The 26,891-nt window shown below is 48.3% G+C and overlaps 1 protein-coding gene across 1 annotated transcript in view; it reads right to left on the bottom strand.

Annotated features, from left to right (window-relative positions):
• Positions 1-26,891, bottom strand: part of PTCH2 (patched 2) — a 69,839-nt gene that overhangs the window by 22,752 nt on the left and 20,196 nt on the right. The window contains exons 3-5 of the mRNA XM_073594008.1: positions 6,896-7,085; positions 5,731-5,800; positions 4,645-4,736 (exon numbers count right to left, since the gene is read on the bottom strand). Coding sequence (XP_073450109.1) covers positions 4,645-4,736; positions 5,731-5,800; positions 6,896-7,085 — 352 coding nt within the window. The remainder of the gene's footprint in view (positions 1-4,644; positions 4,737-5,730; positions 5,801-6,895; positions 7,086-26,891) is intronic.

Below are 26,891 nucleotides of genomic sequence, written 5' to 3'. Positions count from 1 at the left end.
GACATTAGAGTGTAAGCTCCTCTGTACAGAGACTGATGTGACTGTGGGGGGAGGGGACATTAGAGTGTAAGCTCCTCTGTATAGAGACTGATGTGACTGTGGGGGGAGGGGACATTAGAGTGTAAGCTCCTCTGTATAGAGACTGATGTGACTGTGGGGGAGGGGACATTAGAGTGTAAGCTCCTCTGTACAGAGACTGATGTGACTGTGGGGGGAGGGGACATTAGAGTGTAAGCTCCTCTGTACAGAGACTGATGTGACTGTGGGGGGAGGGGACATTAGAGTGTAAGCTCCTCTGTATAGAGACTGATGTGACTGTGGGGGGAGGGGACATTAGAGTGTAAGCTCCTCTGTATAGAGACTGATGTGACTGTGGGGGGAGGGGACATTAGAGTGTAAGCTCCTCTGTATAGAGACTGATGTGACTGTGGGGGAGGGGACATTAGAGTGTAAGCTCCTCTGTATAGAGACTGATGTGACTGTGGGGGGAGGGGACATTAGAGTGTAAGCTCCTCTGTATAGAGACTGATGTGACTGTGGGGGAGGGGACATTAGAGTGTAAGCTCCTCTGTATAGAGACTGATGTGACTGTGGGGGGAGGGGACATTAGAGTGTAAGCTCCTCTGTACAGAGACTGATGTGACTGTGGGGGAGGGGACATTGGAGTGTAAGCTCCTCTGTACAGAGATCTGAATGTGTTTTATGCTCTGGTCTATGTTGGTGCCATATTACTGTTGAAATTCCCAATGATGACATATATAACCTTTAAGGGATTGGTTGCCCTGAACCCAGGACTCGGCAGATCTCGGAGGCGCGGGGCCGGCACTGACACGCAGACTGTTTACATTCCACTTTAAGCACTTAGAGGGAAGTTGAGGTGAAGGAAGTAAAAAAAAAATTGATATTAAATCTCTCTTTGTTATTGAAATGCGGCTTGTCGCTCGCTCCCCTTCACCTCGCAGGATGGGAGTTTGCTCCCGGGGGCCGGATCCCCCCTTAACCAGCGAGGCGTGCCAGATGCCCGAGAAAAAGAGCATGTATTATCCTGTTACACAGAGGAACAAAGCTGTGTGCTGCCATTACTTCAGCGCGCAGCGCAAGTCAGGCCAATTAACAGCGACTCCGTAACATCTTGATAGAGCGGGGAGCCCGCAAGGCACTCTGGGTAATAGGGGATGCGAGAGCGTGGGGGCGCTCGGATGCCTGAGAATAAGACATTATCGGGAGGGAAAGGGGATTCCTACGGATCTGATGCCGGACTGTCCACATGGGAACAATCCCGCCAGGCAACCGGCCATCAATTAAAGGAGCAGTACACCCAAACCGATCAATGATACATTTGTATCTAACACAATATTGTATTGCTTTGCATTAGCTGCCATTTTGCACTACAAATTAACAATTAGCATTTTTTTTAGGGCTTACTGGACAGGAAATCAGTGGTGGGTACGAAGATTATCCCCCCCCCCCCCCCCCTTTAGCATTATAACAAGTTATGGAAACTTCCAATTTATAAAAGAATCATTGTCCACACATGGCTGTGTTTGTGAGAACATCAACTGTATCTAAATTCTGGATTTAGGAAACAAATATTCCAATTGTGACAGAAGACTTGTCTCCATAAATCTCTCTGAATAACTCTGAAATAAAATAAAAAATGGCGGTCATACTGGGGAACTCTATGAAAGTTTGGGGCCCATGGATAACTGCCTATCTTATGATTCTGATTGCTCTCCATTGACTATTTATCACCTCCTCTTGGATGTTTCATGGATTTATGGGGGTTTCCCAAGCCCTGAGGTTCTATCCCCCCCCCCTCATTCCTGATCTGCCCCTTTCTTCTCCTCCTCCATACCTCCACTTTCTTCCTTGTCCTCAGACTCACACCCTACTGCCCCCCCCCCCCCCCCCCCCTGGCAATGACTTGCCCCAATAACAGGTAAACATGTCCCATCTGTAGATGATAAAACCAATGTGGCCATAATGTGACCTTTTGGGTAGTCTTGTTCCAGGTCTCTAGCTTTAGCCTTGGCCAACACCAGGCTTCTTGCTGTCTTTGTAAATTGTAAAACTCCAATAAAAATGTATTAGAGTGAAATCTCTCCGAATAAATGTATTAAAATACATTTTAAAGAGCACAATGCACCTTTCAAACTCGAACCCTGAGACTCAATGTGACGGGAAAATCCGAAATTCTGAGTTGTCACCAGAACAGGTATTGAGGGGAAATCTTTCGAGAGGGGCACCTGTTCTAAATCTTAAGTATGAAGCATCCTGTTTAGTTTATATCAAGTAAGTGTGACGAGTGAAGTCTAGATATGGTGGACCAATGGCATAGCGCCACCATTAAATGTGGTGCTGTACAAGGTATAAGGAGAGGCTGTAGTCCAGGACAATGTGGCCTCCTTCATCTATGGATCCAGCAGCCCCCACGACGAGTGAACCTTCCTCCTAGCCCTGAATGGGTTAAACTGTGTAATACAATCTTCCCTCATGAAAAGGGGGCTCCAGTGCCCATTTTTGGGCCCCCCAAACAACCGGCTTAGAGAGAGTACGGGTCTCTGCGTCCCCCTTCTTTGGAAGCTGAGAAATTCCCATTTCTTCTCCTCCAAAAGATGTGATGACCCCTCAGGAGAAGGTTCTGTGTTTTCTCAAGCCCCCTGATAAAAAGAGGTGAACAAGGGGGGAGATGGGAGGGGGAAGGAGGTCCGCAGAGGAGAAAGAGAGGTAACATGTGCACCAAGAGGCGGGGGTCCCTCATTCACCAAGCTTACTCATCATCCAAAACATCCCCCCCCCCCCCACAGTACTAGGTGCAAAACAGCAGAAAATTCGGGGGGAACGGCGGTCCCCGGGTCCGAAGCCGACGGGAGAATTGGATCTCTGCGAGAGGGACATAATGTCAAGAGAAAGGGGGACACACAAGCGCGCGCACACACACACATTTTGCCGGGCGAGGGAGGGGGCAGTGCCATAATTCATTAAAACTGGCTAGAAAAACAAGGCCCCGCTTCTCGCAGGATTCCCACATACCAAGCGGCTGCTTCCACAGTGAAGCCCCTTTATCTGCCCTTTCTTGCTTCACTGAAGCCAACTCGCCTCTTTTGTTTATTGCACACATTGCTGCTCCTTTGTTGAGCGGCTTCACTCTCTCTGCCTCTCGCTTATAAAAAAAAAAAAAAAAAAAGAGGGAGAGATCCCCAGGGCTGAACTGAAGCGGAAGAAGGGGAACAGAGCGACCCCCACGAAAAAAAATAAATAAATTACAAGTCGCCAGGCCACCATTTTTAAATTCCCTTCAGGGCAAGAGCCCCTTTGCTGTTGGACTACAAGTCTAAGCAGGCTTGGGACTTGTAGTACCTTGTTGGTTGGAGGACTTGGACTTTGCACCTCATGAAATCCCAAAAACAGAATAAATTAGAGGTCATTAAGGACTGAATTTTACTTTTTGGCATTTAAAAAAAAAAAAAGTGTCCCTTAGTATTGGATTATTGATGGGGACGGGGTGGAAACCCATATAACTGACGCAGTGGTCAGCGCAGCGTCCCCTCTCTCCTTCTTGCAGTACGCCCCCCCCCCCATCTCTCTCTCTCTCTCTCTCTGCCTCGTTCTTTATTCCAGCCGGACTCTGAATAATGGCAGCATTTCAATTTGTTTAGCAACTGCCTGCTATTTACTGGATCATTAGCATGAGAATACACTGTGTTACCATTTGCTGACAAAGCAGCAGCTCGGCCTGGGCCCCATATAGATAAACACACTTGTAAACAGAAAGAATGGAGGCTTTTGTCCCAGCTTCCATCTTCTCTTCCCTCCCCCCCCCCTTCCACTTACCCTCCCCTCATCAAAAAAAAAACCCTCCACTCTTCTCCGCAGTCCTGCAGCCTTAATAGACACATAATTGGCAGGAGGGAGAAGGAGGCAGGGTGGCCGGGAAGGTAGAAGGTGACGTTAGATTGGTCAAGATGGCTGAAGGGCAGAATCTGAGATAAGGGGGGCGCCAACAATATCTGGGGTGCAATAGAAGAAGTCCAACTGGTCTTTGGCGAGGAGACCAAAACCGCTCCCAGTGAATGGCTGACTAACTAACTGACATTGGCTCGGGTAAGGAGGCTGAAGGGCGAGATCTGGGACAGGGTGGGGGTTCTAGGCCCCAATGATATCTGGGGGTGCAACAGAGAAAATCCAACCAGTCTTTGGCGAGGAGACCAGAACTGTTTCCAGTGAATGGCTGACAAACTGACATTAGGTTGGACAAGGTGGCTGAAGGGCGTGATCCGAGACATGGGGAGGGGGGAGATTGTGGGTGCCATCAATAACTGGGGGTGCAACAAAAAAAGTCCAATGGGTGTTTGGAGAGGAGACCAAAACCATTCCCAGTGAATGGATGACTAACTGACATTAGGTTGGATAAGGTGGCTGAAGGGCGAGACATGAGGTGGGGGTGGGGGGTTATTTTGGGTGCCATCGATATCTGGGGTCCAATGTCCAATGTGTTTCAGATCCTTGTTGAACCCAAGTGGTTGGCTGTTTCAACACACAATACATGGTCCACTACCATTCCAATGGTGAACATGGCGCTTTGATCATAGAATACCGTACATGCACACAAATCTAAACAGAGAAGGACGCGGGTTTACTTACGGTAAGTAGGCGGAGCCTCCTTGTAGTTGTGACCCTTCCCAGAAGCAGTCCAGTGGGGTGACGATCACACAAGGGAACAGTTTTTCGATCATCTGTTGGAAACACCATGAATACAGACAATTAAACCCAATATATTTACCAGAACTGTGAGATGTGAGATGTCATTAGTAGAGCATTGGACTGTGTTAGCCATCGTTTAATGCAGAAAGTTTGGAGTGTAAGTGATTCCTTTTAATGGCTCACTGAAGCCCCTCCCCTTGTAAGCAATCAGCTGGTGCAGGCACCTTTTATTCTAACAGGTATTAAAGAAAGGTCACGTGCACCATGCACGCTCCCACTGTCTGCGAACGTCACTAGATAGTGCAGGTCACAGGTAAAATGTACAGAGCCAATCAGAATGGCTCTGTACTATGTGATTGCTGTGAACCAACAGCCCTCTCCTTTCAACACTGTGTGAAAGAAAGGATGATTGCCCCTGAGATCACATCCCCCTGACAACCTTCCACAGAAAGCAACCATGCCAGTCACTGTCCACAGCACCCACCGAGGAGAAAACCAGCGAGAGACCAAATGCAGGAATGCATCCCCTCTTTATGGTTTAATAGCCCTGGACCCCTGTACTGCATGGCAGCAGCCAGCCCTGTCCACCGCAGCAGCCAAAATAAGGTTCTGTATATACTAACAGTAGAGTCTGAAGAGTCTCCACCAGCATTTCTCCTCATCCTCCAAAAAAATGAGATCTCCAAAATACTCACCATGCAAGCTTTCAAAGGTTTCTTCATGTATTTACATTTTATAATCTCATAAACCTGACCAAGAAACAAATGCATTGCGAAAGCTTGCTTCTAGGTTAGGTTAGCCAATAAAGAACACTTATCCTCCAAACTTTCTACAGAGAGATAAAAAAATAACCCGCCTCTTGGTGCACATGAACTGAAAATTCCAGCTAAAGCTCTAAAAATGGCCAGGTGTTAAATTCTGGGTAAGAAATCGGTACATTTGGACATTGTTATGAAGAACGCCATAATTGCTGACCAACCAGTGAGGTTCCTGGGTATATAAAAGAGGAGCATCCCGTCCACTCACCCGCTCAATCATCCCGTTCTCAATAATCGGCACACCAGACTTGTAGCAAATCTTGTTCAGATCCCACGACCTGCAAGACAAAGATATATAGATGACGTTCCTGGCAGACTGAGATACTTCTGTCCCAACCCGAGAAGTTGTGAAGCATCTGAGATCCTTTAGAGTAGTGTTGTAGGAAAGTAGAAGAGGGTGCCATGTTTAGAAGAGCCATGTTAAAGTGTAACTCCACTTTAAAAAAAAAACCTCCCCCTCTGGGTGATCTCTGTACATTTCAGGGATTGTAACAAATTTTGTTGCAGGTTTCTCCCTTTGCTTGCACTGAAGAAATAGCTATTTCAGCATGTCTTCTGCAGACTGATTCTGAATGGGAAGGGTCTGAGGTTTGAGAATAGGAGGGGTCTGAGGTTGGTGAATGGGAGGGGTCTGGAGTTTGTCAATGGAAGGAGTTTGTGAATGGAAGGGTCTGAGGTTTGCAAATGGGAGGGGTCTGGGTTTTATGAATGGGAGGGGTCTGGGGTTTGTGAATGGAAGGGGTCTGGGGTTTGTGAATGGAAGGGGTCTGGGGTTTGTGAATGGAAGGGGTCTGGGGTTTGTGAATGGGAGGGGTCTGGGGTTTGTGAATGGAAGGGGTCTGGGGTTTGTGAATGGGAGAGGTCTGGGGTTTGTGAACGGAAGGGGTCTGGGGTTTGTGAATGGAAGGGGTCTGGGGTTTGTGAACGGAAGGGCCTGGTTCAACTCTCAAATGAGAAAAGCTGCAGGGTCTGCACCTCTTCAGGCGTAGTATTTAACCTTTTGGGAGTGCCAAAACTGAAATCGTTGTTGCAGGGAATGCCTAAAATCTAACTTGCATCTTAGTGTAGACTTCTGGGGAAATCAGTGAGCCAATCACACAAGGGAGGTAATGACTTTTTTATGGGCGGTCCATACACCAATGGTACACATAGCACCTCCAGGCTGCCATATTGAATTTTACAGAAAGTTACAATGACTGAAGATTTTTTTTCTATATTTTTCCCATGAAAGTGGAGTTACCCTTTAATGGAGGAACCCGAATCGAGGAATTACTGGCCATACATCTAACAGACATCTACCACTGATATCAAAAGATATGTGTGTCCGCTAAAACCCCAAAATCCCACCAACCCTCCAAAACTGGCCTACTTACTTTCCATACATGGAGACCTGCACTTTGCTGGCGGCCAGGGCGGCGTTCAGGTGGATCATCATGGCTTCCTGAGTCAGTACGTTCTCCCCTTCCTTCTTCGTAGTCTGGATCAGCATTTGAGACGTGTAGACCGATTCTTCGCCCAGCTTTTCCTTCGTGTACCGGAGCTCCTGGCTAACTCGGCTCCCGGCTAGAGAAGAAATCAGAAGAAACAGGTGTTAACATATGTACAGCTTCTCTATATCTATTGTTCCCCATAATTAAGCTCCTGGGGGCATAGCGAAACGCGTTGGGGGCATTTCCTGGTTGGGGCCCTGGCTGAGACTGCCACATATTCATTTATATTGGGACTTGCAGTGATGTGCGGCATATGGGATACTTTTCCTTCTCTACATCTATTACTACATCAAGCACAAGGAACCAGAAAGCCCAGCATGCTTTAGCACACAACCATTGGGCCTTAGTGGTAGTACCACCCAAGAGGATTCTGGGTAATCAGAACAAGCACGGGCAAGCAGCCGATTGATAACTTGCAGTAAGGAATTGTTGATCCCTGAAGCTCTCTGGGGTCCTACTATGAAAAGTTTTTCTGCGGCCGCGGGGCGACGGGACCTTACAATCTCTCCCGGCAGGAAGCGGGTTAAAACGTGTCTTGTCATAATGAACTGTCAGGACTATGGGAACCGCATCACCCGGGTATTCAGTCCTCCGCTTTGCGAACTTTGTGAGGAAGAAAGAAAGTTTCTCGTCATTAGTGCTAATTTGAAGCAGCGCGGGTCCATCTGGGGCTTCAAAGCCCATTGAGAGAGGCTGAGGAATTTCAACTCCCTAATTAACCCAGAGAACAGACATGAAAAGAGGAGGCAGGGGGACCGAGGAGACCAACTTCAAACAGCCAGAAGCCTAGGAAGATGGGAGGAGGACAGGGAGGAAGAAGAGCCGCTAGAGGTGAACCGCTTCTTCCCAAAATCAGGCCGGTGACAAGTTTAAGTTACAGGAGGGCACCTGTCGGGGGTGGGGGGGGGACCGTGCGCGGGACTGACAGATTACACACGTAGTAAACACGCTATAAAGTGAAGGACCCCGCAGATCGAAGAAACGCGATCGCAAATGTTGGCGCTAAGGTAATATTTAGCAGCAAAGCCTTTGATACCAAAACTTAATAACTTTATCTGTCGCACTGACAGATTCAAACTGATTTGTTTTTTGAGCTTATAATTAAGGAATTTCTGAATTAAAAATACTTTTTTTTTTATGGTAGACTTTGCTACTTTGATATCAAACTCTAAAGATCACCGCCATCCTGACACAGAAAAGTTCCCACGGGTGGTCGGTGGCTGGACTGGGTGATGGTGCCCGCGGGTCAGATACTCCCAGCCAACAGCCACTGGCCATATTGGATCATTCCAGAAAATTGCTGGGAAAAGCCGGCCCTGGAGGTGTCTGGCCGCCATTACCTCATAGAAGAAAAGCGTAAGAAGGAGGAGCACCAGAAAAGGGCGTGAGACTCTTTAATAATAAAACACATATTGCAATATACTCCCAAAGGACAATGTCAATCCACCACCAACAGGGGGCAGAGCTCAGCTCCGAGGGCATAGAAACGCGTAAGGCATGCGTTTGATGGTGGATTGACATTGTCATGCTTTTTACGCCGTTTTCCTTCGTGACTATATTGGAATATGTATTTTAATTATTAATCACCCCCTCGCTCTCCGGAAGATCTACCCCCCCCCCCCATGACCAGGCCATGTCTTGGGATACGGCACTGCATCGCTTTAACTGACAATTGCGCGGTCGTGCTACGCTGTACACAAATAATTGATGTCCTTTTTTTCCCACAAATAGAGATTTTCTGGTGGTATTTGATCACCTCTGCGGTTTTTAATTTTTTGTGCTAGAAACAAAAGAAAAGCGACAATTTTGAAAAAAAAACAAAACAATATTTTTTACTTTCTGCTATTAAACATCCATTTAAAAAAGTGAAAAATATCAAATTTTCTCAATAATTTATAACAATATGTATTCTTCTACATGTTTAGGTAAAAAAAAATCCCAATAAGTGTATATTGATTAGTTTGCGCAAAAGTTATAGTGTCTATAAACTATGGGAATGTTGTTATTGTTTTGTAATAATTTTTTTTTTTTTTACTAGTAATGGTGGAAATCAGCAACTTATAGCCTGGCGATCGGCGGGTGGTGGAGGACATCGGGTACCGTGCACCCGCCGATCGGCTTTCGTTGTGTGTAATCACAGTGGAAGCGAGCCACTGGCAGGGGTGCATGCACGCCCCCTACCCGGAAGAGTCGGATCAAGTATATATATATATGTGATTGGGAGCTTTTTACTCCTCTTCACCAGGGAGCCTTTAGGCAAGTCTGCGGCGGAAGCGGTGCAGCCTTTTTATGGGGTATCAGAGCAGCCCGGGGGGCAATTGCCCCCCCCCCCCCGGCCCAGTCCTCTGCTGCAGCAACCCAGGTACTCAGTCCTCTAGTTGTACACACTGAGACTCATTCCTCTCCTGGAGCCAAAATTAAAATGAACCTTAATGTATATCTAAAGCCAAAACTTCTTTTTTTTCCAGTTTAGATCAGGCAGGGATTGGTTAAACATATAAGAAGAAGGAGAGGGCGCACCGGCCTTGTGCATTATCCTGAGATGATTTAATAATAAAATACTACTCATAAAACATGTGATTTATTGAATAAAAGCTTGTAGAAACCACTCAGATGTGGCAATCAGTTCTAAGACAGACAGTCTCCAGGAAAAAGAGTGGAGGAGCTCAGAACCGCTGCTGACTGACGCGTTTCGAAGGAGTACCTTCTTCCTCAGAGCCTCTGCTCCTTCAAAACGCGTCAGCCAGCAGCGGTTCTGAGCTCCTCCCCTCTGTTTCCTGGAGACTGTCAGTTTTAGGACTGATTGCCACATCTGAGTAGTTTCTACAAGCTTTTATTCATCACATGTTTGTGAGTAGTATCTTATTGTTTTTTTATTAATAAATCATCTGGGGATAATGCACAAGGCCGGTGCGCCCTCTTCTTCTTATCTTTTTTGTACCTACTAGGATACCCCATATCCAGGAGGGCAGCAAGGCCAAAGGCACTATCCCTTGAGTCATTGATCGCCCAGCCATCACACTAATGCTATTACTAGGGATTGGTTAAAGCCTGGAGAGGTCATCTCTGTGAAGGTCCTCATTGATCCAGGTCGTAGTCTAATACTAGTCTGGACTCATTCTGGACTCATTCTGTAATGTTGAAGACGTTTCTTAGCTTCTCCAAGCCACTTCTTTAGTTCTAATGAGTGAGGAACGTGCCCCTGAATTTATGGAATGAACTGGAATGATACCGGAAACTGAATGAGAGTTTACTGGTCGCGCTGGAATTTTATACTTAAGAAACTCTGTTTTTGGCCACCGCAGCTGGCTGGATAACTGAGGAGTTCTACGACAACTGAAGTCACCTTGAAATATTGAAACAGCACCAAAGGCGGCCAGATGTACCGCCGGAGACCAGGAACCGCTCAATGGCTTCCCCTCTCACCGCCATAGACATGAAGAAGTTTGTATTGGAGGAAATTTAGTAATTACAAGGGGCCTAATATCAACCCCCCCTCCGCTGTCTTCCCTCACCCATCTGGACCACCCATGGTGCTGTGTCATCTGCTCGCCATGTGAACTAGACGAATGTTACAGTCATCGGCGAGATGCAGACACACACTCCCACGCAAGATGGGGCTACAGCCCAGACCGGACGGAAAGAGAGGTTTAATTGTCCAAGACCGAAGAACGAAAGGTCAAAACCCCAAATACGAGGAATCTCCAGAAATAACATCGAGTTTTCATGGATGGCAAACAACGTGGTGGGCTAGAAAGAGACCAAGACTGGCCAACCGACCCCAACAGCTGGAGAACTACAAGTCTCAGCATGGCCTGGCTACCAGTGGAGTGCTAGTTTGCCAAACTTGAAGTACTAAAAAATCTTTCAACACATTACTGAGAACATTGAGCCAGTCACATCAGTCTATTCACCAGAGGAGCTTACACTCTAATGTCCCCTCCCCCACAGTCACATCAGTCTCTGTACAGAGGAGCTTACACTCTAATGTCCCCTCCCCCACAGTCACATCAGTCTCTATACAGAGGAGCTTACACTCTAATGTCCCCTCCCCCACAGTCACATCAGTCTCTGTACAGAGGAGCTTACACTCTAATGTCACCTCCCCCCCACAGTCACATCAGTCTCTGTACAGAGGAGCTTACACTCTAATGTCCCCTCCCCCCACAGTCACATCAGTCTCTATACAGAGGAGCTTACACTCTAATGTCCCCTCCCCCCACACATCAGTCTCTGTACAGAGGAGCTTACACTCTAATGTCCCCTCCCCCCACAGTCACATCAGTCTCTATACAGAGGAGCTTACACTCTAATGTCCCCTCCCCCACAGTCACATCAGTCTCTATACAGAGGAGCTTACACTCTAATGTCCCCTCCCCCACAGTCACATCAGTCTCTGTACAGAGGAGCTTACACTCTAATGTCCCCTCCCCCACAGTCACATCAGTCTCTATACAGAGGAGCTTACACTCTAATGTCCCCTCCCCCACAGTCACATCAGTCTCTATACAGAGGAGCTTACACTCTAATGTCCCCTCCCCCCACAGTCACATCAGTCTCTGTACAGAGGAGCTTACACTCTAATGTCCCCTCCCCCCACAGTCACATCAGTCTCTATACAGAGGAGCTTACACTCTAATGTCCCCTCCCCCACAGTCACATCAGTCTCTGTACAGAGGAGCTTACACTCTAATGTCCCCTCCCCCACAGTCACATCAGTCTCTATACAGAGGAGCTTACACTCTAATGTCCCCTCCCCCACAGTCACATCAGTCTCTGTACAGAGGAGCTTACACTCTAATGTCCCCTCCCCCCACAGTCACATCAGTCTCTGTACAGAGGAGCTTACACTCTAATGTCCCCTCCCCCACAGTCACATCAGTCTCTATACAGAGGAGCTTACACTCTAATGTCCCCTCCCCCACAGTCACATCAGTCTCTATACAGAGGAGCTTACACTCTAATGTCCCCTCCCCCACAGTCACATCAGTCTCTATACAGAGGAGCTTACACTCTAATGTCCCCTCCCCCCACAGTCACATCAGTCTCTGTACAGAGGAGCTTACACTCTAATGTCCCCTCCCCCCACAGTCACATCAGTCTCTATACAGAGGAGCTTACACTCTAATGTCCCCTCCCCCCACACATCAGTCTCTGTACAGAGGAGCTTACACTCTAATGTCCCCTCCCCCCACAGTCACATCAGTCTCTATACAGAGGAGCTTACACTCTAATGTCCCCTCCCCCCACACATCTGTCTCTGTACAGAGGAGCTTACACTCTAATGTCCCCTCCCCCACAGTCACATCAGTCTCTGTACAGAGGAGCTTACACTCTAATGTCCCCTCCCCCACAGTCACATCAGTCTCTGTACAGAGGAGCTTACACTCTAATGTCCCCTCCCCCACAGTCACATCAGTCTCTGTACAGAGGAGCTTACACTCTAATGTCCCCTCCCCCACAGTCACATCAGTCTCTATACAGAGGAGCTTACACTCTAATGTCCCCTCCCCCCACAGTCACATCAGTCTCTGTACAGAGGAGCTTACACTCTAATGTCCCCTCCCCCCACACACTATTATTATACATTTATATATCTCTGACATATACCGCAGTGCTGTAGAGAGATCACTGAGCCAATCACATCAGTCTCTGTACAGAGGAGCTTACACTCTAAAATCCGATAAATACACAGAACTGGTGGGAAGTGAGTCCAGGTCTCTAGTGGAACATTTTTATTAATCAAGATCAGGAATCTTTGGCACTGTTATGGGACTACAACCCCCAGCATGTCTCACCCATGGGGAGGATGGGATTTGTAGCTGGATTGGCCCTTGTCACCGGCGGTCCATGGCTCATGGTGGGGGTTGGGAGATGAGCCAATCACACACTCCGTGTACAGAACTTGTTCTATCAGAAAGGAGGAGATTGGTGAGAATTGTTCCAGTTTTTTCGGTAGGTGGGAAAGAAAACCGAAAAATCGAAATAAGCGATTTTCTTACTGGGACACCTCTTTGCATTGCCTGAAAATGACTATTGGAGATTGAAAGAAATTAAAAATGAAGGGCGGCGCCAAAGTACAAACACCGATGCCAACCGAGTCCATCCAAAGAGCCAAGATGGAAGGCCGCGGATCGCACACCGCCAGAGCGTTCTGTACCCCCAAAACACCGCAGGAGGAAAAATCAATTCCTCTCCATGGAGACGGATCACGACTCCACTACACATCAAACTCACCAAACTCTGGAGGGTTTTTTGTAGCTCCAATCGGGCAGATTTGTGTGTTTTTTATGTGTTTTTTGTTCCATAGAAATGCATGAAAACGCTAGATTTGGACGTTTTAGTGCATTCTATCACATTTTTTTTTAAACATTTTTCTGCTCAAATGCAAACATTTTATGAAAATAAATAATAATAATAATAATAATAAAAAAATACAAAAATAAATAAATAATAAAAAAAACAAAAACAAAAAAAAAACAACCCTAATATTAACCCCTTACACTCACATAAACCCCTAACCCGAATATTAAGCCCCAACCCTAATATTACACCCTAACCCCTAACCTAACAAAATAAATAAATAAGTAAATTAATTAATTAACCCCTAACCCTAACCTTTGACCCCTTACAAAAAAAGTAAAATAAATATATAAATAAATATGAAAAACACAGCAACAAATGATGAAACAGATTATATTTTTCTCTATTGGCTAATTAAAAAATGGCAAAGTTAAAAAACACTCAAAAAGCGTCCGCACACACATCGCGCACAGACGCGCTTGCTAAAATGCATCGTGTTTCTGTTCGTGTCGGGAAAGCGCACGTTTTTGTGCATGTTACCGACCAAGCCTTAGATCTACCACAAGCTATGCCGTGCAAGATCCTCCCTGATTGGATACAAGTGAATTGGCTAGTTTAGGTAGGTTCTCCCATTCCATAATTTTGGAAAATCTAAAGTTGATTGTACAAAGATTGTATGGTCAGATTGTAACAGGTATGGCGACCCTTAGATCAGCAAATCCCAACAAACACTACCGGAAAGCGTGGAACCTTCCTGATTGGTTACAAATGAATTTGCTAGTTTAGGTAGGTCCTCCTTTTCCATAATTTTTGTAAATCTAAAGTTGATTGTATGGTCAGATTGTAACAAGTATGGCGACCCTTAGATCAGCAAATCCAACCAACTGCTACGGAAAAGCGTGGAACTTTCCTGGCGGCAAATAGATGGTACAGGCCATTCAGGCCAAGGAGTGCCAACCATTAATGAATGGACCCTTTTGCTACAGCCAGCGCATGAATTGGAGGGGCCCAGACCGCCGCGGGATCCGCTCCCGGTTGACTGGCGGTCAGGAATGGCTGACATTTCCTGAGACTGAGACCAGCGCACACGTGCGAGCGCACCCGCGCCATATTTCACCTCCCGCGGCAGGTCTTAAAACGGGCAGGTGAGTGTGTGGTATGGGCGGACGCCGGTGCTGTTTTTTTTTTTTTTTACGGCCAATCCTGGGCTTACGCTGTTTGGATTGCCTGCGTCATTAACTCCTTTACTTCCACGGGGCCTCGGCGGCGCAGTTCCCGCACCCAGTAAAAATAAAGCGAGGGGAACATTATACATTCCCAATATTTGGATACGGCTGCTGCATTAAATCTGTCAATCCTGGCTCTGCTCGCAAAATAAACAGCGCATTCCACTGGCGGAAGGCGTAGCGGAGGAGGGGGGTGGAAGGCGCGGTGCGGAAGGGGTTAACGCAGGTTTTTTTTTTTTTTCTCTCGTCTCGCACCCAGTCATGTTTAAACAGGAAATCTTCCCACCCTACGGTTACGTTTCCCTTCAGCAGCAGATGTGATAACAGCCACACACAGGCACACTTTCCACGCCGCTCTGAGGCCCTGCCAGCGCACACAACGCCGCCGCCTTGGCATACGCTCCGCGCCAAACACCGAGGAAAGAAAATACCAGCCGGCCAGCAACGGGAACCATTAACTCATCCCGGGTCACAGAACCCACCAAAAAGACACGAATTGCCGCAATAGGCTCACATTGTGATTGGTTGGGAATGTTTGGCTTAGCTGAGCGACCAATGGTTCGTCTTCTAGAGTTGGTAGCGGCGGTGGGGGAGGGGCGGGATTACATGCTTGGAAAAAACAAAGATCTGCACTCAAAAAAGTCAAATAAATAAAATTAAAAAAAGAAAAAACTACATACTAGTACTAATAATTAAATAAATATATATAAGTCCCGGTCTGGAGCCCCGGGGGAGGGGGATCAGGGCACGGTCCCTCCATTTTGGACACTATATGTACACCCTGTGCACTTTTTTTTTTTGCACCTGGTGGAGTTTTTGGAGTGGGTTCACACACCGCGGGCTCTGAAAAAAAAAAAAAAAAAAGGATTTGATTGACAGCAGTGGGAGCCAATGGCTGCGCTGCTATCAATCTATCCAATCAGGACCCGAGACACCGGCTGGAAAGACCGGGCTCAGGTGAGTAAAAGGGGGGTCTGGGGGGGTTCTGCACTATAGAAGGGTTTTATTCTATACATTAAGGTGCAAAACCACGAGGCTTCACAACCCCTTTAAATTGGGTTAATAAAATGTGAATATTATACTCAGTGCTGCTCCAAAATGGTGTTATCGCTCTCACTCTCTCATACTGGTCACTGGAAGTACAACATGGCACCTCATGGGAAAGAACTCTCTGAGGATCTGAAGAAAAGAATTGTTGCTCTACATAAAGATGGCCTAGGCTATAAGAAGATTGCCAAGACCCTGAAACTGATCTGCAGCACGGTGGCCAAGACCATACAGCGGTATAACAGGACAGGTTCCGCTCAGAACAGGCCTCGCCATGGTCCACCAAAGACGTTGAGGTCACGTGATCAGCGTCATATCCAGAGCAAATTTACACTGTTATACAAGCTGTACACTCACTACTTTACATTGTAGACAAGTGTCATTTCTTCAGTGTTGTCACATGAAAAGATAGAAGAAAAGATTTACACAAATCTCACTGAGGGGTGTACTTACTTTTGTCACATTCTGTATATAGTATAGGATCATTCCTGGGCTGGCTCATTCACTCATTATATATAAATCGATTTTAACTGCAACAAGTGAAAATAGTGAACAGCCAAAGCTGCATTATGTGAAGGTTCTGGTCAAGAGGTTGGAGTCCAGATTCATGAGTTTGTGCAACTTCCCTCTCTCTCTACCTACAAGAACCATCAGTGGGCGGAGCTGAGAACACCCACAGATTATTCGCATGGCTCAGGAACTGGTGTTCCCAGGACTTCGCATTCTCCTGTAAGGGGCCATCAGTGGGCGGAGCTGAGAACACATCAGATGGATCATTCACCTGGCTCAGGAACCAGCACCAGACATCGGATTCCTCACAATAAGGTGATTTGCTGAGTACATTACAGCAGAGCTCAGATGGGAAGCAGAATTCTGAACAGGTTGTTCCTTTGCACACATTTCAGGCTTGATTTTATCTGCAGCGTACCTTTAAACCTGAGAGAAATGCAGACTCCCCCCAAGGCTGAATTACATCCCCCTGACGCCATGGAGACCCCTGGAATTACATCCCCCTGACGCCATGGAGACCCCTGGAATTACATCCCCCTGACGCCCTGGAGACCCCTGGAATTACATCCCCCTGACGCCATGGAGACCCCTCGAATTACATCCCCCTGACGCCATGGAGACCCCTGGAATTACATCCCCCTGACGCCATGGAGACCCCTCGAATTACATCCCCCTGACGCCAGGGAGACCCCTCGAATTACATCCCCCTGACGCCATGGAGACCCCTGGAATTACATCCCCCTGACGCCATGGAGACCCCTCGAATTACATCCCCCTGACGCCAGGGAGACCCCTCGAATTACATCCCCCTGACGCCATGGAGACCCCTGGAATTACATCCCCCTGACACCATGGAGACCCCTGGAATTACATCCCCCTGACGCCAGGGAGACCCCTGGAATTACATCCCCCTGACGCCATGGAGACCCCTGGAATTACATCCCCCTGACGCCATGGAGACCCCTCGAATTACATCCCCCTGACGCCATGGAGACCCCTGGAATTACATCCCCCTGACGCCATGGAGACCCCTGGAATTACATCCCCCTGACGCCATGGAGACCCCTGGAATTACATCCCCCTGACGCCATGGAGACCCCTGGAATTACATTCCCCTGACGCCATGGAGACCCCTCAAATTACATCCCCCTGACGCCATGGAGACCCCTCGAATTACATCCCCCTGACGCCATGGAGACCCCTCGAATTACATCCCCCTGACGCCATGGAGACCCCTGGAATTACATCCCCCTGACGCCATGGAGACCCCTGGAATTACATACCCCTGACGCCAGGGAGACCCCTCGAATTACATCCCCCTGACGCCATGGAGACCCCTGGAATTACATACCCCTGACGCCAGGGAGACCCCTCGAATTACATCCCCCTGACGCCAGGGAGACCCCTCGAATTACATCCCCCTGACGCCATGGAGACCCCTCGAATTACATCCCCCTGACGCCATGGAGACCCCTGGAATTACATACCCCTGACGCCATGGAGACCCCTGGAATTACATACCCCTGACGCCATGGAGACCCCTGGAATTACATCCCCCTGACGCCATGGAGACCCCTCGAATTACATCCCCCTGACGCCAGGGAGACCCCTCGAATTACATCCCCCTGACGCCATGGAGACCCCTGGAATTACATACCCCTGACGCCATGGAGACCCCTGGAATTACATACCCCTGACGCCATGGAGACCCCTGGAATTACATCCCCCTGACGCCATGGAGACCCCTGGAATTACATCCCCCTGACGCCATGGAGACCCCTCGAATTACATCCCCCTGACGCCATGGAGACCCCTGGAATTACATCCCCCTGACGCCATGGAGACCCCTGGAATTACATCCCCCTGACGCCATGGAGACCCCTGGAATTACATCCCCCTGACGCCATGGAGACCCCTGGAATTACATCCCCCTGACGCCATGGAGACCCCTGGAATTACATCCCCCTGACGCCATGGAGACCCCTCAAATTACATCCCCCTGACGCCATGGAGACCCCTCGAATTACATCCCCCTGACGCCATGGAGACCCCTGGAATTACATCCCCCTGACGCCATGGAGACCCCTGGAATTACATCCCCCTGACGCCATGGAGACCCCTGGAATTACATCCCCCTGACGCCATGGAGACCCCTGGAATTACATCCCCCTGACGCCATGGAGACCCCTGGAATTACATACCCCTGACGCCATGGAGACCCCTCGAATTATATCCCCCTGACGCCATGGAGACCCCTCGAATTACATCCCCCTGACGCCATGGAGACCCCTCGAATTATATCCCCCTGACGCCATGGAGACCCCTGGAATTACATCCCCCTGACGCCATGGAGACCCCTCGAATTACATCCCCCTGACGCCATGGAGACCCCTGGAATTACATCCCCCTGACGCCATGGAGACCCCTCGAATTACATCCCCCTGACGCCATGGAGACCCCTGGAATTACATCCCCCTGACGCCATGGAGACCCCTCGGAGGAGATCTGTGTTCCCGGGTGGATTATCAGGATTAAGGTCTATGTGAAAGGCCCCACATTGCTTCGAGAAGATGTGTTTCGCAGGCAACATTTTTTTTACCTGCTCCAGACAACATTGAGAATTGAATGAATCCAAAACTCAACAAGGTCTCTGTAATGAAAGGCCGGCCAATGGCGGCCCTCTGTGCCGCGGAGAAATGACCATAATCCTGTCTAAAAACAAAACTCTTCTCCATTCACCTTTCCTTTTCCTCTTTATATCTTAATATGTTGTACATAATGAATCCCCTCCTCCGATCTCCACAATGGGGCGTCTGGTAAAACGTTTCCAAATCGATCGGCGGGACGATATAAATGGGGCGTCTTTCATGTCTGCGATGAAGTGCGGATTTAAATTGTACCTTCTGAAGGCTCCTAATCCTTGCTAAACACAGGATTTGGGGGAATGGCGCATACATCGTGACCTCGCTGTCAGGTGAGGGGCGCTTTAAATCACGTACACGCATTTTATGGGGTCATCACAGCCGGTGATGTCATAGCCGCTCCAGGCAACATTAGATTGTACCTCGAATCTCACCTAAAGCTACCATGCCATTGGCTGAATCGGGAAAATTTGCCAATAATGGTGGCTATTTATAGTCCTCTAATATAGGGGTCTCCAAACTTTCTAAACAATCGGCTAGTTTACTGTCATTTAGACTTTCAGGGGGCCGGAGTGTGGCCAGTGGGAGTAGAAAATGTCCATCTTTAGTATTGGGGGAGGAAAAGTGCCCCATCATTGGTGTCAGTGGGAGGAATAGTGCCCCATCATTGGTATCAGTGGGAGGAATAGTGTCCCATCATTGGTATCAGTGGGAGGAATAGTGTCCCATCATTGGTATCAGTGGAGGAATAGTGTCCCATCATTGGTGTCAGTGTGAGGAAAAGTGTCCCATCATTGGTGTCAGTGGGGGGAATAGTGTCCCATCATTGGTATCAGTGGGAGGAATAGTGTCCCATCATTGGTGTCAGTGGGAGGAATAGTGTCCCATCATTGGTATCAGTGGGAGGAATAGTGTCCCATCATTGGTATCAGTGGGAGGAATAGTGTCCCATCATTGGTATCAGTGGGAGGAATAGTGCCCCACCCATCATTGGAGCACAGGTGTGTCAGGAGGAGGCTGTCTCTCTGGAGCTACTGCAGGTGATCCGTGTGAGAGGGGACTGGTGAGGAACTCTCTCCCAGCTCTCCTGGCTCCTTTCTGGGGAAGCCATGGAGGCCAGCAGGGCCTCTCCTGCTGGAAGCTCTCAGCCATCTCCTGGGCCATCAGGTAACATACCTGCCCCTATACAACCCATGGTTGGTGATCTCTCTGCCCCTGGTGAAGATGAAGGTTCCGGGGCCATCCGGGAGCGAGTGGTGGCCGGGATTAAGGTCCTGAATAGGGAAAGAGACAAGCTCTACAAGCTCAGAGCCGAGGTGAAGCGCCTGAGAAGGCAGCGTGAGGGCTTACATAGCCAGAGACGTGGATCCATGGATCCGGAGATCCAACTGGCCAAGGTTCGGGTGGAACACCAGGAGACCATTGTGGCCATGATGGAAGGCAGAGATGGGCCATTTAAAGAAAAGTTTTGTAATGAGAAAAGATTTGCGAGGATGACAAAGATGGAGGTGGAGGAGGAGACCCCCAGTTCTGACCCCCTGCCCCCTCAGGTAGAGGTAAGCAGCCCCATGCCTTCCCAGGACTCAGGAGGCATGCTCAGGGCCATCCAGGTAATGGAGTCTCCTATGCGGGGGGATCAGCTGGCATTTAATGATGAGGACATAACAGACAATGTGCCTGACAAGGTAAAGCCTGTCAAGTCCCATATTGTGGATAAAACAATTTTTGTGCCATTCAACACTGTGACTGATACAGACAATGTGCCCAGTGAGAGTCAGGCTGCTAGTCCTATCTGTAATAATGCTGTGCCTGCTGATACTGCAGTACAGCAAAGTTTGCTTTTAAAAAATGACATTCCAGCAGATGAACTGCAAGATTCAGCAGAGCCTATTAACCCCCTTTTGGCTGAAGCTGTTTGCCCCACAGCTGCTGAGGACTCTACAGCACAGCTTCAGGAGAGAGCTGGTATTACATCAGAAACTGTGACTATTCCTGATGAGAATGTGAAGTTTTGTGTGACTGATAAAAATCATCCCAGTACCAGTGTGATGAACAATGGTCCCAGTTCAAGTGTGGACAGTCCTACCAACTCTGTTCAAGCAGTGAATAATAATAGTAATGTACAGACTGCTGTGACATCAGTGTGGGGCCTTGGCCCTGAAAAACGTACCTTTGCTCAGGTGGTACGCTCTGCTCCTGGTAGCTCTGCTCCCAAGCGGGGTTTTCCCCTACAGGCTTCCACTTTGAGCACCCCAGGATCTGGTCTTGGGTCTCTGGCTTCTGCTGGGGGTCCCAGACGTAATGTTGTTATTCTGAAATGGGAAGGTGGTGCGATCCCTCCAGCACGGCGTGCAGTGGTGGATTTGATTTTAGAGATGGGTTTTGGGGCAAATGATCTGTATGCCTTTATACATGTAGCTGGGACACGGGATTATACAGTTAGCTTCACCAGGCCAGAGGGTCTTGACCTGTTCTGGGAGAGATATGAGGCTCGGTGCAGGTCAAGACCTGAATGGGAAGGTCTGGCCCCAGTTGCAGTTTCTCAGAGGTCTACAGTAAAAAAAATCACAATTATCCTCACTAATGAGAGTGTCCCTGCCCGGGATCTAGAGGTTTGGTTAAGGAACTATGGGGAGGTTTTGACCAAGCCCAATAAAATCCTTGATGAGCGTAACATCTGGACTGGGGGTTGGTCAGTTACAGTCAGGTTGGCCAGGGATGGGAATGTTGTCCGTCACCTGCCCTCCTCAGCTTTTATAGGGAGGGATAGGATGACTGTTTTTTACCCTGGTCAGCCGAAGCTGTGTCACCGCTGTGGAGAAAAGGGGCATTTGAGTTCCTCCTGTTCAGCCTTGATATGTTCAGTGTGTCGGGGTCAGGGTCATATGGCTAAGGACTGCACCGAAATGATCAGGTGCAACCTGTGCCTGCGCCTTGGCCACCCCTACAGCAGATGTCCTGAAGCCTTGCACAATATGGAGAAGGAGGTAATTGATGACATGTCAAGGCTGGACAGGATGGAGGGTGAGGCCCCTGGTGTACCATCCTCCTCTGCGGTGACCGACTCCCCTGGTCCTGCTCAGGATCCCTCTCCAGTTCCTGTGGCCACCCCTCATGTGTCTGTAAGTATTCCTTCTGTATCTATATCTGTCTCCCCCCAGCCTACTGTACCCTCTCCTCTTGTGTCTGAACCTTCCAAGTTTGTGCCCCCTGAGTCAGTTACCCCCCAGGAGTCTACCCCTCCTAAGTCTGATTCAAAGGGAGCACCCCCCCCACCAGCAGTGGTAGTGGGTACTAAAAAGGTTGCTTCTTCCTCTGTAAAGAAGTCTTCTGTAAAGACTTCACAGAAAAAAGTAAGAGATGAGGGCATCTCTGAAGCTGACCTGCAGTACCTGGAGGAGAGAAGGAAGGTTGGGAAGCGGAAGAAGCAGGTGGTGAGGACAGAACAGGCTCCAGTGCCTGTCTCCAACCGGTATAGGTCCTCTAATTGGGATATCTCTTCATCTGGAGCTTCTTCGGAGCGAAGTTCTGATTCCGAAATGGAGTTTGAGGCGGCCTCAAGAAAGAGAGAGGCTTCTGGTGATGAGCAGCAGAGGGGAGCTAAGAAGCAAACCACCCAATAACCCAAATGGCGGTTCCCCCTCCGTTAAAAGTGGTGACAATAAATGTCGCCAGCATTAAGTCAGTAAGAGCTCGTTCTATGGCCTTCTTTTTGTTCAGCCAATTAGATGCTGAAATTTTATTTTTGCAAGAGACTAGGCTCACCTCCTTGGCAGATATTCATATGGCCAAGAGAGAGTGGAGGTATGGTCCATCTTACTGGTCTCTTGCGGCCGAGCCTTACGGCGGTGTGGCGGTGTTGTTTAAAACCGGCATGGTAACTGTCCGGCGGGTTATTGAGGTGGAGATTGGGAGATGTATGGTCTTAGACGTCCTTGTGGGAGGGCAGGACCTGCGCCTAATTAATGTTTATGGACCGCACACAAAGTGGGACAGGAAATGCCTTTTTACAAGGATCAAGCCATTTCTTTTTACATCCCGGCAAGTGGTCTTTGGAGGTGACTTTAATACAGTAACTAGGCCCAAGGACAGGAAGGACTTCAAGGACAGGCTGGGATATGATAGCGTTTTTTTAAATAGTATGGTTAGGGATGCTGGTCTTGTGGATGTGCACATTAAGCACCTCCCGGATGACACTGGGTTCACCTTTCATCGAGGTAATAGTCAGAGTAGAATAGATAGGTTTTTTTTGAAGGAGACCTCTGCTTTCTCACCCCCAGTGGTGCAGGCAGTAGAGTTCTCTGATCACTGTATGCTATCTGTGGTCCTGAATGCTTCAGACGCCCCTCAGAGGGGTAAGGGCATCTGGAGATTGAATTCGACTCTACTCAAGGAAGAACATGTTAGACAATCCTTTGAGGAATTCTTTCAGGCACAGGTGACCATCCTGGACTTTTGTAGCAGCAAGGCTGAGTGGTGGGAGCTGACCAAAAAGAGGATTGCTGGATTCTTCAGGGGCCTAGCCAATAGAAAGCAGTTTAATAAATACATGACCTACCAACGTTTACGGAGGAAGCTGGATATTCTTGTCTCGAGAGGAGGAGATCCTGGGGCAATCTCCGAAGTGAAACTCCTTCTCAGGAAGTGTCAATATGACCGGCATGCCTCTTTGGTTCTGGAGAGGGACTATGGGAAGTACCACTCGCCTGACCCTTACCAGAACTGCAAACAAGGTGTAGCTGTTAAAACGGTCGTTGGCCTTAAGGACAGTACAGGTTCCTTGACAAAGTCCAGGTCAGGGATTCTGGAGGTCGTGAGGTCCTTTTATGCTGACCTTCTTGGGAGGAAAGAGCTTGACCGTGACAAGATGGAAAGCTTTTTGGACTCTACTCCAGGTCTAAATGATGAAGATGTCCCATTGATGAATTTGACAGAGGAGATCACAGTTGAAGAGGTGATAAGGGCAATTGAACAGCTTGCCATCAAAAAGTCACCTGGACCGGATGGCTTGACGGCTGAGTTTTACAAAGCTTTTAAGTCTATTCTGGCCCCACATTTGGTAGAGGTTTTTAACAGTTGCCTTGCTGAGGGGGTACTTCCCTCTTCCATGAGGCACTCAGCTGTGATTCTTCTTTCAAAGGGTAAAGATCCTTCGATGGTTGAGAATTGGCGCCCCATCAGCCTTCTTAATGTCGATAGAAAGATACTGGCAAAGATCATTTTCTGGCGCCTATCGTCAGTAGCAGAGTCTTTGCTTTCTCGCCATCAGCACTGTTCGGTCCAGGGTAGGTGCACCTTCACAGCAGTTTTAGCTGTCCGGGAGGCCTTGGAGCGGTGCAGGGCTGCAGGCTGGGGAAAGTATTTGCTGACATTGGATCAGGCAAAGGCTTTTGATCGTGTTAACCATGAGTACCTGTGGTTGCTCCTTAGTAAGTACGGTCTGCCGGGTGGTTTTGTCGATTGGTTAAAAGTCTTGTATGAGGGGGCAGAGAGCTTTCCTCTTGTTAATGGTTGGGTTGGGCAGTCCTTTGAGGTTGGCTCCGGGGTGCGCCAGGGTTGTCCCCTGAGTCCCCTGCTCTATGTGTTTGCAATCGACCCCTTCATCAGGAGGCTAGAGAGCGGCATGTTGTGTGGGGTGCCAGTGGGGCTTCCGGGTGAGCCGCCTTTGAGGGTTGTTGCCTATGCGGACGATGTGTCCGTGATTGTCACTGGGGCGGATGAAGCAGAGGAGGTGGTCTCTCTGACATCACTGTATTCTGAAGCATCAGGCTCCAAGATCAATCAGGAAAAGAGTGAAGTTTTCTGGATGGGAAAGGAAGGTGAGGGGTTTGATCTCCCGGACACCTTTCCAGTGCCCCAGGAAAGAATTAAGATTTTAGGCATTGAATTTGGACCTGGCGATTATGGCCTCAAAAACTGGGAAGGCAGACTGGAAATTGCCAATACTAAGGTGGTCAGCTGGAAGAGATGGAAGTTATCTATGAGGGAAAGGGTTGATCTGATTAAGACTTACCTGATTCCGATCTTCTTGTATGTCAGCTTTGTCTGCATCTTGCCAGTGTCTCTCTATGCTAGGGTCAGTAGTGTGTTCTTCCAGATGTTGTGGGGGAACAGACTGAACCCCATCAAGAGGAATGTCACCTATCTATCCAGGAGGGAGGGTGGCTTAGGTATGGTCAACCCAGTTCTTTTCTTTTCACTGCTTTTTCTCAAGTTTAATATTGGTAATATGCTTGCAGTGGAACCTCCTGGATGGGCAGGCATATTTAGATCTTGGTTTAGGCCTTTTCTACGACTTTGGGAAGAAGGTGGCCAAGTGAAGAATCTCAGGGGTCATCGTGGTCAGCTACCAGCCTATGTCGCTCCGTGCCTGAAGTTACTACGGCAGTGGCGATTGTCGGCTGAAGATCTCAGATCGGTTCCGAGGAAAGTCCTTATGAGTCGAGTCTTGAGCGAAGTCTTTCATGACCCACTGGCCTTAAGGGATTGCCCAGGCCCAGTTTTGAGGGCAGGGTTAAGACTTATTAATTTGGACAGAGTACCCCCTAAATTCAGGGATCTGGCCTGGTTGTGCTTCCATGGGAGGCTCTATGTTAGGGGCAATTTGAAATTCCGCAGTGGGGTGGATCGTAGCTGTCCTCGGGAGGAGTGTGCAGGTGAGGAGGAGACTATGGACCATTTTCTGCTTCATTGCCCTTTTAACATAGAGGTGTACAAACAGGTGGGACGGGCCCTCGGTGTCCCTTTCCTCTCCAGGCTGGGTTATGCTGAGTGGGTGTACGGAGCATTCAATACTGGTGGGGTTTTTTGTTTAGATACACTTTTTCTAGTTAGCCTAGTAGTCCGTTATTTCACTTGGAACGCACGGTGTCAGGTCTGCATTCGGCGTAAAATCCTTCCTGTTCAGGTGGTGGTGTATGACATTTTGCATGAGGTAGAGAAGATTCGGGTGCTCGAGAGAGACAAGCGGAGTCAGGGGGCTTGGTTGAAGGCGTGGAGGGGTTTCAAGCCTCCCTGACTGCCAGGAGTCTCTTTCCCGGGTGTGGCTGTCTGTCTCTTATCACCCTAGATTATTATTTTTTTTTTGGATTAATTTTTGATAAATGGCTGCGTACATAGGTGATGGGTTGTGCCTCTTAGGCCCTCTCTGCTGCTTTATGTAAATAATTTTGGTAGTGGATTATGTATATATTGTATATATTCTGAACATGGATGTGTATTCCTTGGATTTCTGTTGAAGTTTTGTACTATGGTTTTGTTTTTTACTTTTGTATAAAATTGGTTGCTTGATTCTTTTAATAAAAGATCAATAGTGTCCCATCATTGGTATCAGTGGGAGGAATAGTATCCCATCATTGGTGTCAGTGGGGGGAATAGTGTCCCATCATTGGTGTCAGTGGGGGGAATAGTGTCCCATCATTGGTGTCAGTGGGAGGAATAGTGCCCCATCATTGGTGTCAGTGGGAGGAATAGTGCCCCATCATTGGTATCAGTGGGAGGAATAGTGTCCCATCATTGGTGTCAGTGGGGGGAATAGTGTCCCATCATTGGTGTCAGTGGGGGGAATAGTGTCCCATCATTGGTGTCAGTGGAAGGAATAGTGTCCCATCATTGGTATCAGTGGGAGGAATAGTGTCCCATCATTGGTGTCAGTGGAAGGAATAGTGTCCCATCATTGGTGTCAGTGGGGGGAATAGTGCCCCATTCTTGGGGTCAGTGCAGGAATGCTTGCCCTGCTGCTGGTATCAGTGGAAGGAATAATGCCTGAAGGGCCAGAGAAAAATGAACATCCATTGCAACAATTTATTATTGGCTACATGGCAGGATACAGCATTAACATGTTTCGTCCGAAGCCTTACACATAGCAATATGAGTAAGGCTTTGGACAAAACGCGTTAGGGTGTTACTGCTGTATCCTGCCATGTAGCCAATAAAGAATTGTTGCAATGGATGTTACCGAGTAGCCGACTTCATTTTATTAGAGGATTATTTCTACAATTCAAAGGCATCTGGGCCAGAGCACCGGTTTCCAGTCTACCAGGTAATTCACAGCAGAGAATGTTTACGTAGCAAATGAATTCCTTAAAATGTCTAAAATGTAATGCCAGTTGGATTAACCAGGCAGCAGCTTTTGGAGGAACTACAGCTCTC

Source organism: Aquarana catesbeiana, linkage group LG07 (genome assembly GCF_042186555.1).
Source record: "Aquarana catesbeiana isolate 2022-GZ linkage group LG07, ASM4218655v1, whole genome shotgun sequence".
NCBI classification, from domain to species: domain Eukaryota; kingdom Metazoa; phylum Chordata; class Amphibia; order Anura; family Ranidae; genus Aquarana; species Aquarana catesbeiana.
This window is presented reverse-complemented; position numbering and strand designations above follow the sequence as displayed.